General features: G+C 42.8%; 1 protein-coding gene across 3 annotated transcripts in view; it reads left to right on the top strand.

Annotated features, from left to right (window-relative positions):
• LOC111979816 (la-related protein 4B) overlaps window positions 1-17232 on the top strand; it is a 40445-nt gene extending 23213 nt beyond the window's left edge. For 2 of the 3 annotated variants that reach the window (XM_024010530.2, XM_024010529.2), the window contains exons 4-17: window positions 1953-2120; window positions 3251-3329; window positions 4649-4785; window positions 5032-5135; window positions 6595-6705; window positions 6980-7033; window positions 7343-7555; window positions 7832-7941; window positions 8183-8455; window positions 8744-8792; window positions 9160-9330; window positions 9557-9720; window positions 10039-10147; window positions 10889-17232. In XM_024010530.2, the coding sequence (XP_023866298.1) occupies window positions 1953-2120; window positions 3251-3329; window positions 4649-4785; window positions 5032-5135; window positions 6595-6705; window positions 6980-7033; window positions 7343-7555; window positions 7832-7941; window positions 8183-8455; window positions 8744-8792; window positions 9160-9330; window positions 9557-9720; window positions 10039-10147; window positions 10889-11212 (2066 nt within the window). In that variant the 3' untranslated portion in view covers window positions 11213-17232. The remainder of the gene's footprint in view (window positions 1-1952; window positions 2121-3250; window positions 3330-4648; window positions 4786-5031; window positions 5136-6594; window positions 6706-6979; window positions 7034-7342; window positions 7556-7831; window positions 7942-8182; window positions 8456-8743; window positions 8793-9159; window positions 9331-9556; window positions 9721-10038; window positions 10148-10888) is intronic. The other variant, XM_024010531.2, reaches the window with a different exon arrangement.
• Window positions 17233-22912: the final 5680 nt, after the last annotated feature.

The following is a 22912-nucleotide window of genomic DNA, read 5'->3' as shown; positions in this document are numbered from 1 at the left end:
CATGCTTATTTAAGATGGAGAGGAAAGCACTTTTTAAAGAGCAACCAGGCATCCTCTACTGATGGGATGAGGTCAATATCCTTCCAGGATACCCGGGCCAGGTCGATTAGAAAGGCCTGCTCGCRGAAGTGTTTTAGGGACCATTTGACAGTGATGGTGTGGTCGTTTGACCGCGAACACAATACACACGCAGCCAATGAGGCAGTGTTCGCTGAGATCCTGGTTGAATACAGCAGAGGTGTATTTAGAGGGCAAGTTGGTCAGGATAATATCTAAGAGGGTGCCCATGGTTAAGGATTTAGGGTTGTACCTGGTAGGTTCTTTGATAATTTGTGTGAGATTGAGGGCATCTATCTTAGATTGTAGGACGGCCGGGGTGTTAAGCATGTCCCAGATTATGGCCCCCTAAAAGTAAACTCTGAAGATAGATGGGGGGGCAATCAATTCACATAAGGTGTCCAGGATACAGCTGGGGGCTGAAGGGGGTCTATAACAAGTGGAAACGGTGAGACTTTTTTCTGGAAAGGTGGATTTTTAAAAGTAGAAGCTCAAATTGTTTGGGCACAGACCTGGYTAGTAAGACAGAACTCTGCAGGCTATCTCTGCAGTAGATTGCAACTCCGTATCCTTTGGCAGTTCCATCTTGTCGGAAAATGTTATAGTTAGAGATGGAAATTCAAGCTTTTGGGTGGTCTTACTAACCCAGGATTCAGACACGGCAAGGACATCCGGGTTTGCGGAGTGTGCTAAAGCAGTGAATAAAACAAACTTAGGGAGGAGGCTTCTAATGTTAACATGCATGAAACCAAGGCTTTGACGGTTACAGAAGTCGACAAATGAGAGCGCCTGGGTTATGGGAGTGGTGCTGGGGGCTGCAGGGCCTGGGTTAACCTCTACATCAACAGATAAGGGTACGGCTAAAGGCTATAAGAACTGGTCGTCAGGTGCGTTTGGAACAGAGTAAAAGGAGCATATTTCTGGGTGCGGAAGAATAGATTCAAGGCATAATGTACAGACAAGGGTATGGTAGGATGTGAATACAGTGGAGGTAAACCTAGTCATTGAGTGACGACGAGATAGGTTTTGTCTCTAGAGGCACCATTTAAGCCAGGTGAGGTCACTGCAGGTGTGGGGGGTGGAACAAAAGGGCTAGCTAAGGCATATTGAGCAGGGCTGGAGGCTCTACAGTGAAAGAAGACAATCACTAACCAAAACAGCAATAGAGGAGGCATATTGACATTAGGGAGAGGCATGTGTAGCCGAGTGATCATAGGGTCCAGTGAGTAGCTAGGCGAGCTGGAGACAGGGCGATTCAGACAGCTAACGGGCCGGGGCTAGCAGATGGGCCTCCGGGGGACGTCGCAACAAAAGAGCTGGTTGAAACCCCCTCGGACGGTTACGTCGGCAGACCAGTCGTGATGGATCGGCAGGGCTCCGTGTCAGCAGTAAAAAGTCCAGGCCAATTGGCAAAAGAGGTATTGTAGCCCAAGAATTGTCTCATAGACCTCTTCAGCTAGCTGGGAGATGGGCCTAGCTCGAGGCTAGCTCCAGGCTCACTGGTGCTTGCTTCGGGACAGAAACGTTAGCCAGGTGTAGCCACTCGGATAGCAGCTAGCTAGCTGCGATGATCCGGTGTAAAGGTTCAGAGCTTCCGGTAGGAATCCGGTAATGTGGTAGAGAAAAAGCAGTCCGATATGCTCTGGGTTGATATCGCGCTGTGCAGACATCTACAGCTCGTAATGTTGTTATTTTTAGGGCTTGCACTTTAGGAGATCTTATATTAACAGTAATCATATTTTTATGGTATCCATTTTTACATCTATATATTGACCTTGTCTCGATCAACTGATTCCTACTGCATAACGTGTATTGTTTTTCCAAGTTTAGCCATCACAGTAGCTCCTAGCTAATGTTAACCACGTGGTTGGTTGTCTCCGTGTTACTCTTTCCAGGCTGTGAAGCCAGCGAAGACGACGTGTTTGAAGGGACCCTACTAGCTGACCCAGATGAGCCGGTGGCGGTGTTACTGGCAGAGCCAGCTCCCATGGCTGCCACCGTCACCCTGGAGTGCTCCGACCCTGCTGAATACCCAGAGTCTGGCCAGGAGGAAACTCACACAGGTGGGATCTTCATCCACTGGCGACAATTCATTTGAGTTGAGCAAAGCGTCMGTGAAAGTGATGCACAATTATAGAAATAAGTAGATGCACTTATCTTCCTGCATGTTTATAGACCAAAAAAAGCTGCAGATTAGGAGCTGCGTGGGTAGGGGTGTCTGTTTCCTCAACTAGCAGAGGGGCGGYTAGACAAGTTTGCGCTCTGTCCAGTTCATCTTTTTTCCTTACCCTCGCCCTACTTGTTAGATTTTATGCACATTGATAGCGTGCTAGCTAGCAAACATCCTTGCCCTTTTATTTATCATAGTATTAGGCTAACAAGAGGCAGCAGCAATCTAAATGATCCGARCATAACATGCGAGGAGATGTGATCGGATGAAATTATGTAACGAATTGAGTAGACGAGAAATACAGCTTTGCTCTATCCAATCAGAGCAGCAGGGTCAACGTACAGCCCGCCCTTCTCTTTACAGACATGAAAACTAGCCAGTTGAGTTCTTTAGACCAGTATTTCCCAACCCTGGTCCTCGAGTACCCCCAACAGTACACATTTGTATTGTAACACTGGACAAGCCACCTGATTCAACTTGTCAACTAATCATCAATCCCTCAATGAACTGAATGAGGTCTTTGTCCAGGGCTACAACATAAATGTGTTCTGTTGGGGGTACTGGTGGACCAGGGTTGGGGAACACTGATTTAGACCACGTAGCACCTCGCACTTGATTGAAAGATGCGCACGGGCACCTGAAAATTACTTTTTCAGATTGCGGATAAAAAATTCCCTATATATGTTACGATACTTTTTTGTCTGAATACTAGGCACACCCCTCATACAAATGGTATTCAGAATTCACTGCAACATTGTGTTTAGAATATTAGAGATGTACGTCATGCATCAATGATTTTGTTTTGACTTTGTGGAGTTTCCTGTAGAACAGGTATTTTACGGTAATAGCCGACACGGTACTGCGTGTAATGAAATGAATGGTCTCATGTCACTATAGTGCACTACATAGGGATTAAGCTGCCATTTGGGACTTGGCCATTGAGTTGAATGAAATGAATGGTCTCATGTCATGGAAGTGACTGACTGAGTATTGGGTTGTCTATTCCCGCTGTGTGACGAGCAGGCAGTGAGACCCAGCAGGAGAGCCCTCAGGAGGACCTCCGGGAACACCTGAAGAAGACCCTGGAGTTCTGTCTTTCCCGGTGAGTAACAGCCATACTACACACTGGCTGTGTCACAAATTACATCTTATTTGACCAGACCCAATAGTGCTCTGGTCAATGGGCCCTGGGTGAAAGTAGTGCACTATATATACAGGGGGTTAAATGTCTCTTGATGCAGCGGATTTCCATCAAATGGATTATCTTTTTTCCAATTTTGAAAAGGACTAGAATTGGTCAAACTCGCAGTTTAATACATGTACAAAATTATCCTCTTTGCCTGAAAGCATGAGGGTCATGAAATTTTTATGTGAAAGGGGAGGTTAACTTGGTCCCAGAGAATCGATCTGTCAGTGTCAGTCAATGGATTTTGTCTTGTTGCTTTAACCCTTGTATATAGGAAGTAGGTTGCCATTTGGTACACAGGCATTGTCTACTACAATACAGCCAATAATGCAGCAACCATATAAACTACAGTTGAGCAGCACAGATGCACAGCTCTGCCATTATAGAACACAGAACCAGCCAGACAGAACTTTCATTGAGTCTTAGGGGAGATAGCTAGGGGATTCATTTACACCACAACTGTACCACTTGTTATGCTCTTCCCCATAATTGTCGATCCCAGGTTGTAGTTTTTATTTTTTACCTTTTCTCCCCAATTTCGTGATATCCGATTGGTAGTTAGTCTTGTCTCATCGCTGCAACTCCCGTACGGACTCGGGAGAGGCGAAGGGCGAGAGCCGTGCGTCCTCTGAAACACAACCCTGCCAAGCCGCACTGCTTCTTGACACAATACCCACTTAACCCGGAAGCCAGCCGCACCAATGTGTCAGAGGAAACGCCGTACACCTAGCAACCGTGTCAGCGTGCATTGCGCCTGGCGAACTCGGGGAAAGGCGGCTCCACAGGAGTCGCTAGAGCGCGATGGGACAAGAACATCCCTGCCGGCCAAACCCCTCCCCTAACTCGGACGAAGCTGGGCCAATTGTGTGCCGCCCCATGGGTCTCCCGGTCGTGGCTGGCTGCGACAGAGCCTGGACAAGGACCAGGATCTCTAGTGGCACAGCTAGCACTGTGATGCAGGGCCTTAGACCACTGAGCCACTCGGGAGGCCGGGCTGTAGATTTTGTTGATGGTGATTAAGTGCTGCCCATTCTAGAATGCAGCCAGTAAAATTTGTTGCTATGATGACCAACAGCGGTCGCATTCTCATTAGTTCTATCTTCTGCCCTTTGTGGAAGGCTTGCTCTAAATGAAAGCTTTATTTCATGCTGTCAAAAATGTACTTGTGGCTGCTGTGGGGAGGGAGGAGTGACTTAGGCTACAGGGAGTGACTCAACTTTTTTGTCTTCTCTCAGAGAGAATCTGTCCAGCGACATGTATCTTATCTCTCAGATGGATAGTGACCAATATGTGCCAATCGTGACGGTAGCTAACCTGGACCACGTCAAGAAACTCAGCACGGATGTGGAGTTGATTGTCGATATCCTACGGTGTAAGTGCTTTTCTTCTTTTTTTCTTTTTTACTAGACTTAATGTTTACTTATAGCATATATTTTTTTTACACTATAGAGACATTGTTGGGAATGGAGGTTTCATTTTACTTAGAGAATTTGTGTTATGGATTTCAGTTGTATCAGTTAACCTTGCTCTGTACAACACCAATTCCTAGCTAAATTTACATAGCAATAAGGTTTTGATTTTAAATTCACTGGACTTACTTATTTCCCTGCCTCCATAGCTCTGCCGTTGGTCCAGGTGGATGAGAAGGGGGAGAAGGTGAGACCCAACCAGAACCGCTGCATTGTCATCCTCAGAGAGGTCCCTGAGAGCACTCCCATAGAGGTATGTTCACTGGCTAGCCTCTGGCCAGGGTCCTTAGTCTTCTGTTCAAAAGCAGTGCACTAAATGGGGAATAGGGTGTTGTTTGGGACACAGATTCAGTTTGCTAAAGAAATCATGCATTTAGAATGATTTTATTTTAAACAATGCAGTACACTGACTACAAATGGTCAGTGGGTGTTGTGGTCAGTGGGTGCGCTCGCCCCGWGACACAGGCAAGGCAAAGCCCCGGCCCAGATGGTTTTTCCAAGTGCGGGGAAAAAAACCAAGTCCCACCCGACGCCCGGGCGGGCATAGAATTGAGCTACTCTTAACTGTCAGGGCCAGCACCTGCATCACAGCATTAAAGCCAAAGCATAAATTGTGAAACCAAAACATACAATAATCCCATCCCCACCCTCACCCCTGATTGCAYGACCTAAAACATTTATACTGTACATTTGTGCATATAATTATTCTAACACTCATCTATTCCACCCTTCAGACATGCCACAGATCAACCGATCTTTCCCTATAAATCATCGTCATACCATTCTCCCATGGTMTCTCACTAGGGACTGGAACCMCCCCATCTGCAACATTTCTGCCGAAATTAAAAATACAAATAAAAYGTTTTACCCAAGAGCACAATGATATTTCCTGTTGACTGACTGACTGATCCTTCAAATCCACCAGCAATACAGTTTGCAGTTCTAACTGCCCCCTGATATTATGGCATAAGAAACCATGTACTACATTAGACTGTATCCAGTATGGTAGAAAGTGGAYCAAAATAACAGGTTTTTAACAAGATAAGGTCATTCTAGTACAAGCTCTTATATGATTACGCTATATGTGTGTTTTAACCTTGGCAAGGAAGGTAATTTCCTGTTTTGAGTGCGCAGCACATTACTCTAGCCTAATATTTGCTAAGAGTTGTTTTCCTGGAATGGTGTAAAAACCTGTCTCTGCGTCAATGATTCGTTTGCACACCTTCCTCCTAGCCATGTTATAGACACCCTGTTGTTGGACTTTGAGAAAGTAATGGTAATGGTACGTTGTTTTGTTTATGTAGTGTTTAGAGGTTTCATCTATTGTGCCTCGTGCCAGTACCATGTCGTGCAGTGTGACAAATTAAAGGGTGCCGTTTTTAGCAGTTCAAAACATTTGAATGGTGTTATGGTCAGTTATTTCAGTCTGAACCGCACTCCCATCGGGGAATATTGACTAAATTTGAAGTTAAAGGGGCCCACTCCTCTCGTATTTTTTGTTTATTACATAGGATAGAGATAAGAGGGAGGTGCTGAAAATAGCAGTTTACTAGATTCGATCGAATGCTGCAGCAATGTGTTCCAGAGGCAGCAGCTTAGACCGCAAAACCACCCTAAGCCACAATTGGGGCCTATTCAGTCGACACCAGGAACTTGTTCACAGTATCGAAGGAGTTTTGACGTTAAGCTTGACATTTGCTCTTGTTTTGCAGGAGGTCGAGGCTCTTTTTAAAGGAGAGAACTTACCTAAATTCATCAATTCTGAGTTTGCCTACAACGACAACTGGTTCATCACCTTTGAATCGGAAGCAGATGCACAACAGGTCAGAAACATTCAAGAATGTTGCACTATTGTAGGATTTAGTAATGGTGCATGAAGCAACTTTTTTTCCTAGCACGTCAMGTTTTAGGATTGTAGGGCTGGGTCAGTGAAACTGCCATGCTACCTGCCACTAACTGCCCTGCTATGGGTTTGGTGGTCTGGTGTACTATTGCTAGTTGCTACCATACAGTGTTTCATACTGGCCATGAGCTTACATTCGTGGGTATTTAAAAAATCCTGCTRTGTCTGAAGTTTTCATTTATCCTATTTTCCAGGCATATCAGTATCTTCGTGAAGAAGTGAAAACCTTCCAAGGGAAGCCTATTAAGGTAAGCTAATTAATTAGTGAACTTTAATTAAACTAATATGAACATGACCCATAAACTGTAAATTCTGGAGTATTTCCAAGTATGGTGGTTCAGAACCTTTTCCGTCAGCAGAGCAACCAAAATGAATGCTTTCCCCCCCAGTGGATAACATAATTCAATATGCAGTTGTATGGGTTCATTTAGTGTTGATGTGACATAAGGCCTCAGACAAATGTAGCTTTTTTATCAAAATCTTTGTGCACCGCTTTGAAATGCTTACTTTGCTGATAAGTTTGAGGAAAAAATATATTTTCTATTCTCAAATCTCAGGCACGGATTAAGGCGAAGGCAATCGCTATCAACACTTTTATGCCAAAGAATGGCTACCGCCCGGTGGAGGTTCACCCTTACGCTCAGCAGCAACAACGTTACACCTCCTACTACATACCTCCAGTGTACAGCCCTCAGCAGCAGTTCCCCCTCTACAGCCTCATCACTCCACAGGCCTGGTCAGCCACCCACAGCTTCATAGACCCTTCGCTGGTGAGGACAACAGGCGTGCCCACACACAACCTAAAATCTAGTTTAGGGTTGRAAAATTCCAGTAACTTTCCCAAAATTCTGGTTTTCCCTCCTGATTTTGGGAATTTTCCAACTGGGATTTCTGGGAAACCTGGACATTTTTAGTTAGAAAGTTTCTAGGATTTTGCCAACCTACCACCCACAAGGCTACAATACAGGCCATTCCTAATTTCACTGTATAATATGCTACAAGAACTCTTGTAAAAGTCAATGATTTTGTGTTTCCTTTTCTAACAGGTTACCCAATTTCACAACACTCAATTTATCAATGGATTTACAACATCCCATAGTTTTAAACCAGCGACGTCTCCTCTTGCTGGTGTTAGGCACTACTCTCCCAGGAATAGGTGGGTACCCTGAGATTCACCATCTAATGTYGACAATACCAACCTGTGCCTGTATTCACAAAGCATCTCACAATTGGAGTGCTGATCTAGGATCTGGTCCCTCGTGTATATAAGGTCAAGCTGATTTGTATATACAGTATATCAGCACTCCTACTCTTGAGTCTTTGAGTATGGGCCCAGAATTCTAGATTGCTGTGCTTGTATAGATAGGATCTTCAAATATGATATTGTTTCTTTTCAGGAATCACATTCACAGTAAACCTCACCTGAGGCCCACAATACCCAACATGGACCAGCGCGGCACAGGGCTCCTGGACAGCCCCACCATCTTCAACTTCCCCACGGAGCGAATTCTGAACGGGGTACCGCGGGGTTCCCCCCAAATGACACGCCTCCCGAGCCAGAACAGAACCAGGTTACCCCCCTCCACCATGACCTACCCCAGGAGAGACATCAGTACAGGTCGTGTAGAGCCCGTCAGCACTGACTACTCACTGGGCATGGGCCGGGGAAGGTAAGGTATCCTCCACTATATGCATGATCATCACCACCATAGACCTCCATAGGCGGTTTCCCAAATGGTACCCTATTTGTTATTTAGTGCACAACTTTAGTCCCAGGCCCTGGTGCTCTGGTCAACAGTAGTGCACTGAATAAGGTGCTATTTGGAGCGGATTATAGTATTACAACAAAGTGAGCAAGGTGCTCACGTTTTGCATTGTTAAAATCTCTGTTATGCTAAGTTAGGCTTCAAATAGAATACAATTGTCTGTGAATTTTTCAAATGTTCTCTTTRTTAAAGGACAAATATTTATGGTTCTAGGAAAAAGAGGGACGACAACAAGTTTACYGTAAGTACATATTTTTTAATTTATCTCCTCTTAGACTTGTCTTTGACTTGGAGAAAGAGCCATCAGTGGTGCTGCTGCAAGCTTTTCAGGCAGTGACATCTTCTGACTGAATTTCAATATTGCAGGTCTTTTGTACGTACAGTTGGCTGGCTTTGTGGGTGTCCCAAATGGTACCCTATTCCCTATATGGTGCATTAATTTTGACCAGACCCCTATAGGCCCTGGTCAAAAGTAGTGCACTATATAGGCAATAGGGTGCCATTTGGGATGCTGTCTTTACTCTGTGACTGACTATATTTGATGCTGTTCTGTTGTGTAGAGAGTGGCTACCCAGTCTGACGGTGTTTCATGCTATTCTGTTGTATAGAGAATGGCTACCCAGTCGCCACCCCCTCCTCAGAAGCCCCCGTCCCCCAGCTTTGAGCTGGGGCTCTCCAGCTTCCCCCCTCTGCCTGGGGCCGCAGGCCACCTCAAAACCCCTGATGACATGTTTGAGAACAGACTGGCCAGCATGGTATTAGGAGCCACAGAGGACAGGGTCAGTATCTACCAACACAAMCGCTCATCTCCAGGCCACCATACTCTGTGTCCCAAATGGCACCCTATTCCATATATATAGTGCACTACTTTTGACCAGGGAATATGGTGCCAATTGGGACTCAGGCAAGCTCTTATCTCCAAGCCAGCATACTCAATAACTCAGCTCAACATTTCAGCTTTGCCGTTAGTTGTATTGTTTTTCATGTCTTTTTGTATCGTTCCAGAATGTAAGCGTTGATGCCAGCTCTGCAGGTGCCCTCCCCTCAGGAGGACCCAAGGAGCCACTAAGGACGGTCACTTCTCCACAGCCCCCGAACCTCCAGCCCACTGCTCCCCCGAACCCAGGACCAGCCTCTGGCCCTGTCCGTGTTTCCTCCAAACCTGCAGAGTGAGTGTAGGACATGTTTTCCCTTCATGTAACACTTTGGATCCAACCACCTCCCCCACACACACACACTATTTCCATCAAAATGTGTAAGCATACCCCCACTAACATGATTTGTATAGAAAAACAGAACAGTGTGCTTTACATCTCATACTCATCTTTTGTCTCACCATTTCCTTGTCAGTGTGTGTCCCATTTGATAACGTGGAACACCATTGTTGTTGATGTCAACTGAATTTGTGTAGAGAGAGAGAACATAGCTGACTTGGAAGAATTTCATGTCATTCACATCATTGTGTGAAATAAATGTTTGTTTTTCAGGGAAGTGAAGGTTCTGGAGGTGAATCAGGAGACTCAGGTCTCTATGGAGCGCATCACTACTGCTCTGTACACCGCTAGCAAATCTGTTCAAGTCAATGGTACTGCTACAGTAAGTAAGCTGTCTAAAGCATTTTAAACATAATCAGGTCCATTTTCCATATTATTAGCTGATAAAGATTTTTTGATAGTCATAGATACAGGTAACTGCCCAAATACAGGAAACTCCAACAAAAAGTGTCTTAATAGGGAGGCGGGCAACCACTAGCCAAAACAGCTTCAATGCACCTTGGCATAGATTCTTCAAGCGTKTGGAACTCTATTGGAGGGATGCGACACCATTCTTCCACAATAAATTCCATAATTTGGTGTTATGTTGATGCTGGAAAAAGCGGTCTTAGGCACCGGGCCAGAATCTCCCGTAAGTGTTTAATTGGGTTGAGATCTGGTGACTGAGACAGCCATGGCACATGGTTTACATCGTTTTCATGCTCTTCTGACCATTGTGACCACTCGTGCCCTGTGGATGGGGGCATTGTAATCCTATGGGGGCATAGCCATGGTAGCCAAAATAATGACCTGCCCAGTATTTTTATACATGACCCTAAGCATGATGGGATGTTAATTGCTTAATTAACTCAGGAACCACAGTTGTACGGAAGCACCTGCTTTTAAAATACTTTTTATCCCTCATTTACTCAAGTGTTTCCATTATTTTGGCAGTTACCTGTAAATGCTGATTTGTGGTCGGTAATAATCATGTTTTCTGGACTTTAATATGTCAAACCAGTGGGCATAGTCAATGTCCTATGAAATGAATCACCTACAAGTATGTGTTTTGTTTTGTTGTTAGGAACTGCGAAAGCCCTCTTACGCTGAGATCTGCCAGAGGATTAAAGACCACGCTCCGATACTACAGGCCCCTAAAGAGGCCAAACCAGCCAGCAGCGCTGCCTCCGCAGGAGAGGAGAAGAAGTGCACTGACGCAGCCCCAGGGGACAGGGGTGAGCCAAAGGTCACCCGAGAGACATACCCATGCTCCTCCAAGTCTGCCACCCTCGGCAGACCCCGAGAGGTCCGGAGACCYACCGGCCGGTGGACTTCACCACCCCCCCACCACCCAGGGAAGGGTGCCAGCAGCAAAGATCTCAACACTCCCCCAAAGTCCCCGCAGTAACCCCCCCCCCACTGCAATCAAGTCAATTTCAAAACAAAAATGTGAGAGTGAAAGAAATCTGAAAAAGTCAGGGCTATTCAAATACAACCTATTCCAAAWTCACCAGTCATTCATAGCATAGAGAGGATGCCTTTCTGGATCAGGGCTTTCAGACAATAGCACTTTAGTGTGCATATAGAGCACCGTTAATCATTTTTACTTATTTATTTTTGGAGGGTTTATTTTTTWTWTTTTTGTTAATCTGAACATGTACTCCTGTTCAGATTAGTGGGATAAATTCATATGTCCAAAGTATTGTGAGGTCATCAGTGGAAGCCAACAACGGGTGAATGAAAGGAAGCAGATGAGGAACAGTGTAGCTGTTGCCATGTCATTTGTTGTGACTGTGGGGGGGTGTCTGTATGTCTTGTATGCAGTCCCGTTAAGTGGTGATGTGATTTCAMTGCAGGGTGTGATGATCACCATATCAGTCAGACAAGATGGTTGTGCCCCAAATCGTTCCCTATGTAGTGCACTACTTTCGATCAAAAGTAGTGCACTACATATGGAATAAGGTACCATTAGGGACGCAGCTATGATGTGTTTTACATATTTGTTCATATTCAAGGTCAACTAGTCCAMGCTCATTTTACGGACTTAACTAAAATCCTCAGAAGATGACTTACTTTCTGAGGGACTTCACCACCGGTGTCATTTATCAAAACTAGATTACCTTTTTGCCAACACGGAACACTTTATCTCGTTAGAACACCAGCATTTGAGGAGAATACATTTATTTGCATACTGGTTTTGATCGTTGGTACAAGTACTACTTGTTGCGTGCTGGTGGTTTTGAGAGCGCCTTAGACTTTCTTTATCTGGTATTTCTTGTGGTAAAGAATTACATTTAGTTGTTTTCTGTTGTCCAATGCAGGAGTCTGTTTCCTAGCCGTGTAAAGCACATTGCTAGTTAGTCCTCGTAGAGAGCCACTATCAGGGTCAGTAGAAATCTACATGCATTTTGATCTTGGAAAAAGCAGATGAGGGTCGTTCCAGCAATTCGGTGCCTTTTTGAGATGTGTAACTTGGTCCAATTTAATTTCTTCACTTTATTTTTACTTTCTGTCATAAAGAGCACGTKAAACTTAATTGACACATTTTCCCATCTCAGCGTTAAATAAAAWATTACTATAGTAAGTGACAAAATAAGTAACACMGTTGACTGTCGCAGGGTTGACAATTTCATCTTAGATCAGCCGTGAATCCCATATTGAAAGGTGGAATGGAAGTTTGTTGTGTGTAACAGGGAYTGGCAATTAATTGGCACCTTCACAAACATTTTTAAGTTAACATTTCTAGCCTGTCTATCTATGGGTAACAGGGTTGACGTGTTATGCTTGACTCGCTCAGTTTTCTACCACAAAACACCAGAAAATGGCAAAAGAGTAGAACCAGGTCACCTGCTTTTACACTATGATTTGACTAGATGTTCATGTTTCTTTTGGAGAAAAACATATTTAAAAAGGAATAGTTTAACTATATTAAAATGATAGTTTAGTTCACGTAACAGGTTTGACCTTTAAATTGAGGGACACAGAAAATCACAAATAAAAAATTATCTTCAGATATGACTGTCAATGCAACAAATTAACTAGGGCTTTACAATGATGGGTTAAAATATTCCTCSAAGTCACGGAGGGATTTTGAATTTAGGCACTTTAACAAGTCTTCATTCATATAAAGAATTTGATTTATTGAATTCCCATGTGGTCTATATTAAAAGGCACTTCATTTAATATAACACACTTTTAAAATMCAATATTAGTGCACCATTTATACTTTAAATATCAAAGGGGTCCAAAAGTTAATCATTTCGTGGAACGACCCATAAATTCATCACATGGTGTCGATTGGTGCCTCTTGTGGACTATTTTCTTTCTTTACTATTTTGCTGTGAAACAAGCATGTCAGACTAGTTCAGRGGGCACATACGTTGGCAATGGATAGGCTACAGTGGAGGCTGCTCCGTGGAGGATGACTCATAATAATGGCTGGAACYGTGCGAATGGAATCAAACACTTAGAAACCATGTGTTTTGATGTATTTGACACCGTTCCACTCCAGCCATTAACACGAGCCRGTRCTCCCCAATTAAGGTGCCACCAACCTCCTGTGCTCAGCTACTAGGAGTCGGCAGTAGGGTTTTGGCAGGGTGTAGTGACTTCATTCAAACAGTGGGATGTTTTATTTTAGATAGCTATGGTGCTAGCTAGAGGATGAACCTGGAACTTGCTACTTCAAATAATCTGGTACTGTACTTAGATAATAATACTTGATACATGTTGTCAACTAAACTTTGCACTTTGTTTTGTTTCTGGATTAATTAAGAAATCCATATTTTACCTACATACAGAAGCAAAAGGGAACCTAACATGTAAAGACAAATATGGAAAGGTCTGATGGTCACAAGTAAGCCCTTTACAATTTCAGCTATACAACCAATAGATTTTCCCCCTAAAGAATGAACTGTCTTCTTGCCATTTGACTTGTGCATTATTATTATGTTGTGACAGGATGATCAGKTTTCAGAATCTCTCAAATGTTGACTAATTGTATTAACCTCTATGGGGATAAATTCACACACGAGTTAAACTTTTTTGTTTACTGCCATGTAAATGCCTATAAGACATACTTCRGTGCATGCTGAGAATAACAACTTTAGGCTTGGTATAGTCATTTTATTTTGTGCACACAACCTATGGAGTCACACTAATTTTATTTTATTGTTTTGCTTTTGAGGTAGTCATTTGTGAAACCACTGGTGCGTGGTGTTTTTTGAAGCTGTTTTAGCTTCTTATTCAGTATTACAGTAGTTAATTGTAATGTGGGTGTACACCTTAGAATGTGTACACCTGGTGGCTCAAATGGGAAAATGAAGTGGAATTGGTTAAAAGGAAGAAGTACGATATTCTTTCCACTACAAATGTTATATTTGAAGGTAAACCATAATGCAGCCATTTTAGAAATAAGGTATTGCTTTATTCATTGGGTGACAGTCAAAAGAGTAGTAAACTGTACCCTGTGAGAATGCAGTGAATGAATGACCTTTGACCTGTTTGCATACTGTGAACCTGAGCAGCTTATAGATGAGTCCTTTCAGTTTGGGCAAGAAAATGTTGGGCAGAGGGGGCAGCACTCTTGGGTCATTCCAACTCCTTCCCCCTCACATACAGTAGAAGTGCCCCTGTTCACTGTAGGACTTCACTCAATATTTATTTTTGGCATGCTTTTTTCTCTTTTTAGAATGCCTTCTGTAGATTTCTCCTGGCTCTCCATACAAAAACCATATAGCTTCCAAATTCCCCTCTGTACTCTGCATAAATGTATAAGTAGAAAAAAATAACTCATTCATAAGTGGAACTTGTGCACTTCTTTAGTGTCTCATTGACGTCTTCCTGCAACAAYGAGTTGAATACTCTGCTTAGATAAGAGGACTCATTTTGGAGAGGAGACATTGCCTAAGTCACAGAATGGCCTGTACTGATAGTCATTGCTGCTTTTGATTTTGATGCGTTTGATTTTGGTTTGCAAAAACATCATTTAGAGTTTGATTTTGAAAGACTGGGATGCACTTGGGTGGACAGTCTTTAAATTGCAGAGTTTTTTTATTTTATTTATTTAAAAAAAAATCTGAGCTGGTATAAAAGACATGATGCACCATATCTGCTTATTTATAAACCAATGCTGTTTATTCCATGAGAGAGCATAATTTTTTTTATTTTTAAGAAGAAATATACAATATACAACTGTATATTTTCCATCCAGTGTTTGAAAAACTTGAATTTTATTTAAACTTGAAAATGACTTTGCCTTAACTTTTATATGAGACAATGTAGAGTTTATTTCTTTTCAAACCCCAAAATGTTACTAAGGGTAACACATCTAAATGTTTAGTCATACCAAACATCACAAGTCTTACTAGGTCTTAAAGTACAAATCTAGCAGCATTCTTTGGGAGGGGTGGGTGTAAAATTGTAAGAAAATAATCTAATTTGATTAACCTTGTTTCTACTTCCTATTTTCAGTTTGTTTTGYGGAAATATAAATCCTGTAAATGCAAAATAGTAAATACTGTATCAAATATGTGCACTTTGAAGTGTGTGCTTTGCTTGTACAATTGTAAATAATCTGAAAAATATAGAGGTACCTTAAAATGATTTAAAATATATATTCATCTTGTTGAAATATTAATGTGGCTTTTTGAGCTGGATGTAGGATAAAAACAAAATGTTGTGATTTGAATTTGGGGGGGAAAGTATTCTTTTTTTTTCTCTTTTTTTTTTTTTCTATTCTGGTGTGAAGAATTGCGTCTCCCTCACTTTGCGACAGGGAAGGTTGTCTGATTGTAACTTTTTAAATGTCATTCTCATTCCATGTCCTTGTTGTGTTTTTCAACCCCTGGTAGACAATGTTTTCTGTTGGCCAGCCTCTTCACTGTGCACAGTGAGAAAAGGGAAGAACCTACCTGTCGTACAAACACAAATCCTTAAATGAAAGCACAGTCAGTACTATTATCTGACGGACTGTGCTTATAGCAGTCTGTGTGATTTAGCCCATACAAMAATTCTTTATCACAGTAAAGCACATTTTTAAGCACAGGAACATCAAATCTTTCACACACAACCKATTTCAAGTCCATAGCAGCATACTGTATAATTGTACCAGACAAAAACCTTACATGTTTGGAGTGAAGGTGATTTAAGCATTGTTGATATTCTGTTTTGTTTTTCTTTTTTGAAGGTTTGTTTTTCATGAAGATGTACGTCAACTGAACTTTCGTAGCCCCCAGCACTAAACTTCACAAATAAAAWTTCCATTGGTAGGCTTTTACCAGTGTTTAGACTCAAGTATAATAGTGTAGATATTTGTACACATATTTCAGCAAGAAAATTAGTTTTCTGGCACATACTGTATAACATATACTGTGCATTGTCTTTTTATCAGTTGATCACACATGTGGACTGCATTTATCTGTGCCATTCATTTGTTTCAACCTGGCAGTTTTTGACTTGTACTTTAATTAAACACTTGACATTATATTTGTTACTGAGGAAGTGTAGCTGGTCTGGAAACTAACTGGGAATAATAATCTGATACCACTGACATTAGACACAGTACTCATAGCAACCCGCATCTGATCTGGCTAATGAAGTATAGGTATGTACATTTTAAGCTAGTCTATACTAGTCTATGCTAGTAGGCCTTTCTAATGCAAAATGCTAATACTTTTGTCTTTGCAGATTGGGTATTGATATGTTATCGGGCTGGGCACTGAGTTTGTATGAGAAAGTGTTTGTTTGCGGGAAGTTAACCAAACACGAATGCAAAATTGACTGACGGTTGAAGTAAAGTAAACCAAAGGGTGATTAGCCAGCCAGGTGTGTGCAGCATGATTCTGTTATTGGTTTCTCTCCTGAAGATGATGGCACTGCTTACAGTACGAAAGTGTTTAAGTTTTTCTTCTTTTGCGCACACTACTAAAGCCCTGTTGTAATGTTCGGGCTGTTCTTGTGTTACTGTGCACAGTGTGTCTCATATCAAGCGGTCTCGTTCTCCCTGCTCAGTTCGCTTCTTTCTGTTACGTCTCACCAGTTTGATAGTGCCATGTATTTTTTGCAAAGGTTGCAGCTTGTTGTAAATTGACTGTGTAAAGTGATGTTATAATGCACCAACTGACTGGAATGAGACTATCCAATTGTCTCACTATCAAATCACTGTGTTCAATTAACTCATTTTACGCTAACAGCAGTGGACAATCGATGACTTGATGGGGAGAATAACCTAACGGTAACAGTTGTTCATCGAGGTTTCTTTGAGGGCTTTTGATTTTTGTCTTAACTTTTCTTCCATTTAAGACTGGAATCAAGTGTACATGTCAACTATCGATAATTTAAGTTACTCTTGTGTAATGATGTAAAACTGTCTAATTTGGAGAGAAAAAAATGTAGCTTATTGAAAAATAAAGATTTAGGCACTGTTAATGAGTTGTCTCGTGATTGTGGTACACACAATCTGGGGGTTGGTCCAGAAAGCAGGATGAATGAGTGAGTTAGCCAGCTAACTGTCCTAAATATTGTGTACAAAACATTAGGGCATCGACTGACCAGACACCAGGTGTCTTTCCATTACATAGACTGACCAGGTGAATCTAGGTGATGGCTATGATCCCTTGATGTCACTTAAATCCACTTCAATCACTGTGTATGAAGGGGAGTGGATGAGTTAAAGAAGGATTTTTAAGTCTTGAGACATGGATTYTGTGTGCCATTCAAAGGGTGAATGGGCAAGACAAAATATTTAAGTGCCTTTTGAACGGGGTATGGTAGAGGTGCCAGGCGCACCTGTTTGAGTGTATCAAGATCTGCAGTGTATCAAGAATGGTCCACCACKCAAAGGACATCCAGCCAACTTGACAACTGTGGGAAGCATTGGAGTCAACATGGGCCAGCATCCCTATGGAACGCTTTCGACACCTTGTAGAGTCCATGCCCTGACGAATTGAGGCTGTTCTGAGGGCTAAAGGGGGTGCAACTCAATATTWGGAAGTGTTCCTAATATTTTGTATACTGTGTAGACTTGAAATGGTATAATTGACTTAACAACCCATATCAAAGTTAATATTTCTAAGTTAACCAGAAAATATAGGCATATGACTGTCAGCTTCGTAGCTGGCTAAATTAATCCTGCTTTCTGGGACACCCCACAGCTTCTATTTATTTTCTAGTGCTAGATTTGCTTTCTCGCAGAAATTGCCTGGAATCCTGTTTTCTACCAGGGTTGGTTGTTTTTGGCCATCTCATTCAAACTGCACATGTTATAATGCCATGAGCCATTGTCCAAAACTAGAAAGGTGTTTCAGAAATTCCTTTTTTGTCTGTTTTTTAGCAGGCAAGTTAACACACACAAAGCCATTGTKCATCCACCACATCATATCCAAGCCTACGGGAATGCTGTTCTGTATTTTCATGCAAAATACTAGCCACAAGGTGGCAACATATTCACACAAGGACATCTTGGAGGATTTGTTCCACAGCACACCAAAATCCTATTAGGGTAAGCCAGTGTATCACTCCCCACACAAAACCATAGGCTTCTTCAAACATCTCATCGGTCCACAGTTTGATTTGATCCGATTGTCTTGCAGCTGCAGCCATTTTGTTAACAAGTAGACCTGTTCATAAGCAATTTGTAACCCCTCTATAAAAAGACTTCTCCAGTGGTAGGCTTTCTATTCAAGCACARGTTCCTCCCACTCTGTTTTCCATGTCATGGSTGTTTTGCATTTTATGGATGAGTCCCGAATGGCACCCAATTTCCTATATAGTGCACTATTTTTGAGCCCCCACCATAGGTCTCTGGCCAAAAGTAGTGCACTATATAGGTGCTTTTTGGAAAGTATTCAGACCCACATTTTGTTACATTACAGCCTGATTCTAACATCTTAATAAATGTCCCCCCCCCTCATCAATGTACACACAACCCATAATGACAAAGTAATAACAGGTTTTTAGAAATGTTCGCAAATATGAAAAAAGTATTGCATTTATCTAAGTATTCAGACCCTTTTACTCTCTGTTTGTTGAAGCACCTTTTGGCAGCGATTACAGCCTTGAGTCTTCTTGGGTATGATGCTACAAGCTTGGCACATCTGTATTTGGGGAGTTTCTCGCATTCTTCTCTGCAGATCCTCTCAAGCTCTTTCAGGTTGGACGGGGAGCGTCGCTGCACAGCTATTTTCAGGTCTCTCCAGAGATATTCGATTGGGTTAAAGTCTGGGCTCTGGCTGGGCCTCTCAAGGACGTTCAGAGACTTGTCCCCCAGTCACTCCTGCGTTGTCTTGGCTGTGTGCTTAGGGTTGTTGTCCTGTTGGAAGGTGAACCTTCGCCGAGGTCTGAGGTCCTGAGTGCTCTGGAGCAGGTTTTCATCAAGGATCTCTTGGTACTTTGCTCTGTTCATCTTTCCCTCGATCCTGACTAGTCTCCCAGTCCCTGCCACTGAAAAACATCCCCACAGCATGATGCTGCCACCATGCTTCACTGTAGAGATGATGCCAGATTTCCTCCAGACGTGACGCTTGGCATTCAGGCGAAAAGAGTTCAATCTTGGTTTCATCAGACCAGAGAATCTTGTTTCTCAGGAGAGAGTCTTTAGGTGCCTTTTGGCAAACTCCAAGCGGGCTATCATGTGCCRTTTYCTGAGGAGTGGCTTCTGTCTGGACACTACCATAAAGGCCTGATTGGTGGAGTGCTTCAGAGATGGTTGTCCTTCTGGAAGGTTCTCCCATCTCCACAGAGGAACTCTGAAGCTTTGTCAGAGGGACCATTGGGTTCTTGGTCACCCCCCTGACCAAGGCCCTTCTCCCCTGATTGCTCAGTTTGGCCTGGTTMTTGCTCTGACATGCACTGTCAACTGTGGGACKTTTTATTTAGATGTGTGTGCCTTTCCAAATCATGTCCAATCAATTGAATTTACCACAGGTGAACGCCAATCAAGTTGCAGAAACATTTTAAGGATGATCAATGAAAACAGGATGCACCTGAGCTCAATTTCGAGTCTCATAGAAAAGAGTCTGAATACTTATATATATATTTTTAATGCTAATAGATGAGCAAACATTTCTATATACCTGTTTTTGCTTTGTCATTATGGGGTATTGTGTGTGTGTGTGTGTGTGTGTGTAGATTGCTGAGGATTTTTTACATTTAATACATTTTACAACAAGGCTGTAACGTAACAATGTAGAAAAAGTCAACGGGTRTGAATACTTTCCAAATGCACTGTATATAGGGAATAGTGTAACATTTTGGGGTGGGCCTTGGTCTGTTTCCTATTAAAGTACAGCTGCTGAGAGTTCAGCATAAAGATGTGGGCTTACAGTTTGTTTTCTTTACACAATGTTTGCATTACAGCTTTCTTTACATAAATGTATATGGAACATGATAATAAGTCAGGTTTAGAAATGACCCCCGGCCTGCCCCATACATGCACCGACCCACCCACTCAAAAACAGTCCATTGGCCTTTCCACTCCTTTCCCTCTTAGAGTATTCTTGCTGTGTGGGTAGGTAAGCTCATTTTACTGCACATGCACTTTTCATGTTGACAGTTTGTGTATGGCCATTTTAGCACCATCGTCATTGGTCAGCTGGCTCAGACAGGCTCGATCCTGGCCATCTGTCTTAATGTGTACAGGCATACTGGGACATGCATACCTTCCCTGCCTCCTCCAGAGGAGGCTGGAGAGCATGGGACTTGGACTGGGCAGCCTATTCATCAGAAGAAGCGTGTGTGTGGCAAATAAACAGGATCGGGGGGTGGCGTTTTAAGATGGTAGCATTCACAAGAGCCAGTGTGGTAATGTAGGCCTAATGTAATCTGGTGCATTCTACCACTTTGCAAGCCCTGGGTGTGGCCGTGTTCAGCCATGAGACAAAAAGTCTGGAATCTGAATTTATGCATTGAAAGGGCCAGAGGCTTATTGTTATCTCTAATGATGAGGGACACTGTCAATGCAATGCTCTAAATGTGTCAGGTTTAATAGCTCACCTGTGGAGAATTATAATCAAATTGTATTTGTCACATGCTTTGTCAACAACAGGTGTTGACTAACAGTGAAATGCTTAATTACAAGCCATTCCAAACAATCCAGAGAAATAATAGGGAAAGAAATAACACAAGGAATAAATACACGAGTAACAATAACTTGGCTATATACACAGGGTGRCAGTAACGATTCAGTGCAGTGGTACGAGGTAATTGATGTAGACATGTACATATAGGTAGGGATAAAGTGACTAGGCAACAGAATCGATAGTAAACAGCAGTGTCAGAGTTAGTGGAAGAAGGGTCAATGCAGATATTCAGGGTTGGTATTGGTTAATTATTTAGCTTGGGGGTAGAAGCTGTTCAGGGTCCTGTCGATTCCAGACTTGGTGCATCTGTACTGCTTGGCAGGCGGTAGCAGAGAGAACAGTCTGACTTGGGTGGTTGGAGTTTTTGACWATTTTTAGTGCCTTCCTCTGACACCACCTGGTATGGAGGTCCTGGATCGCAGGGAGCTTGGCACAGTGATGTACTGGGGCGTACAAACTACCCTCTGTAGCGCCTTGCGGTCGGATGCCAAGCAGTTTCCATACCAAGCAGTGATGCAACCAGTCAAGATGCTGTTAATGCTGTAGAAAAAAATGTAGGATCTGAGGGCCCATGCAAAATCTTTTCAGCCTCGGGGTAAAAGGCGTTGTCAATGACCTCTTCACGGCTGTGTTGATGTGTGTGGACCTGTGGTGTGGACACCGAGGAACTTAAAGCTCTCGACCTGGTCCACAACAGCTTTGTTGATGTGGGCGTGCTCGGTCCTCCGTTTCTTGTAGTCCACGATCAGCTCCTTTTGTCTTTATGACGTTGAACAAGAAGTTGTCCTGGCACCACACTGCCAGGTRTCTGACCTCCTCCCTGTAGGCTGTCTCATCATTGGTGATCAGGCCTACCACTGWTGTCAACTGCAAACTTAAATGATGGTGTTGGAGTTGTGCGCAGCCACGCAGTTGTGGGTGAACATGGAGTACAGGAGGGGACTAAGCACACACCCCTGGTAATGCTCCTCAGGTTACACTTTGAGCTGGAGGTGAAATATTGTACATCTCTGAAGCAGATATTGTGCACCAGAGAACGTGAGAGGGCAGTGAGAAGACAGGGACCGTGACAGTCATACTCCACCCCGTTTCCAGCAACATTACTTGGCAATATTGCCTAAAAGAAATTGCCAGTGTACATTACATGTAGGCTTAACTAACTGCAATGCCATCGTGTGACTCGACTATTTTCATGTATGGTATTCATAAATGCATGAATAGGGTCATTCTACGAAAACGGTGGCTTTCCTGTCCCCCGCCTTAACCACCAGGAAAAATGTCAGATAATGACACAATGTTTCTGTTGTAATCCTTAAATCTGTTGGTGCACCCATTCGTCAATCTAAGTAGCATAAGAAAATAATCCCCATCAAAATCCATTAGTTTAAGCTAGAGAGAGCTGTTTTTTTGCGTGGGCTGCGTCTCAGTCCACTGCACCCGCCTATGTTGGCCTTCCGCATCTGCGGTGGAAGGTGGTTGAGCTACAGCGGTGTTTGTCAGACCATGAAACATCCCGGAAGAATCYGTCTTTTCACAAAAACGTRTCTACCGTCCGAACGGTCTGAAGGTAACCCATACAAACAAATGGAAATATGGAGGTAGTTTTGTGGCCCAAAAATTATGGGGTTAAATGTGTGTAAAAARAAAACATTTACACTACCGTTCAAAYGTTTGGGGTCTCTTAGAAATGTCCTTGTTTTRGAAAGAAAAGCACTTTTTTTGTCAATTTTAAAATAACATCAAATTGATCAGAAATACAGTTTAGACATTGTTAATGTTGTAAATGACTATTGTAGCTGGAAACAGCAGATTTTTTAAATGGAATATCTACGTAGGCATACAGAGGCCCATTATCAGCAAACATCACTCCTGTGTTCCAATGGCACGTTGTGTTGGCTAATCAAAGTTTATCATTTTTGACCTRTTCCTCAGTTGTGCACTGGGGCCTCCCACTCTTTCTATTCTGGTTAGAGACAGTTTGCGCTGTTCTGTGAAGGGAGTAGTACACAGCTTTGTACGGGATCTTCAGT

The sequence above is a fragment of the Salvelinus sp. IW2-2015 genome, linkage group LG19 (assembly GCF_002910315.2).
Source record: "Salvelinus sp. IW2-2015 linkage group LG19, ASM291031v2, whole genome shotgun sequence".
Taxonomy (NCBI): Eukaryota; Metazoa; Chordata; class Actinopteri; order Salmoniformes; family Salmonidae; genus Salvelinus; species Salvelinus sp. IW2-2015.
Note: the sequence above shows the minus strand (reverse complement) of the source record. Positions and strands in the feature narration are given on the sequence as shown.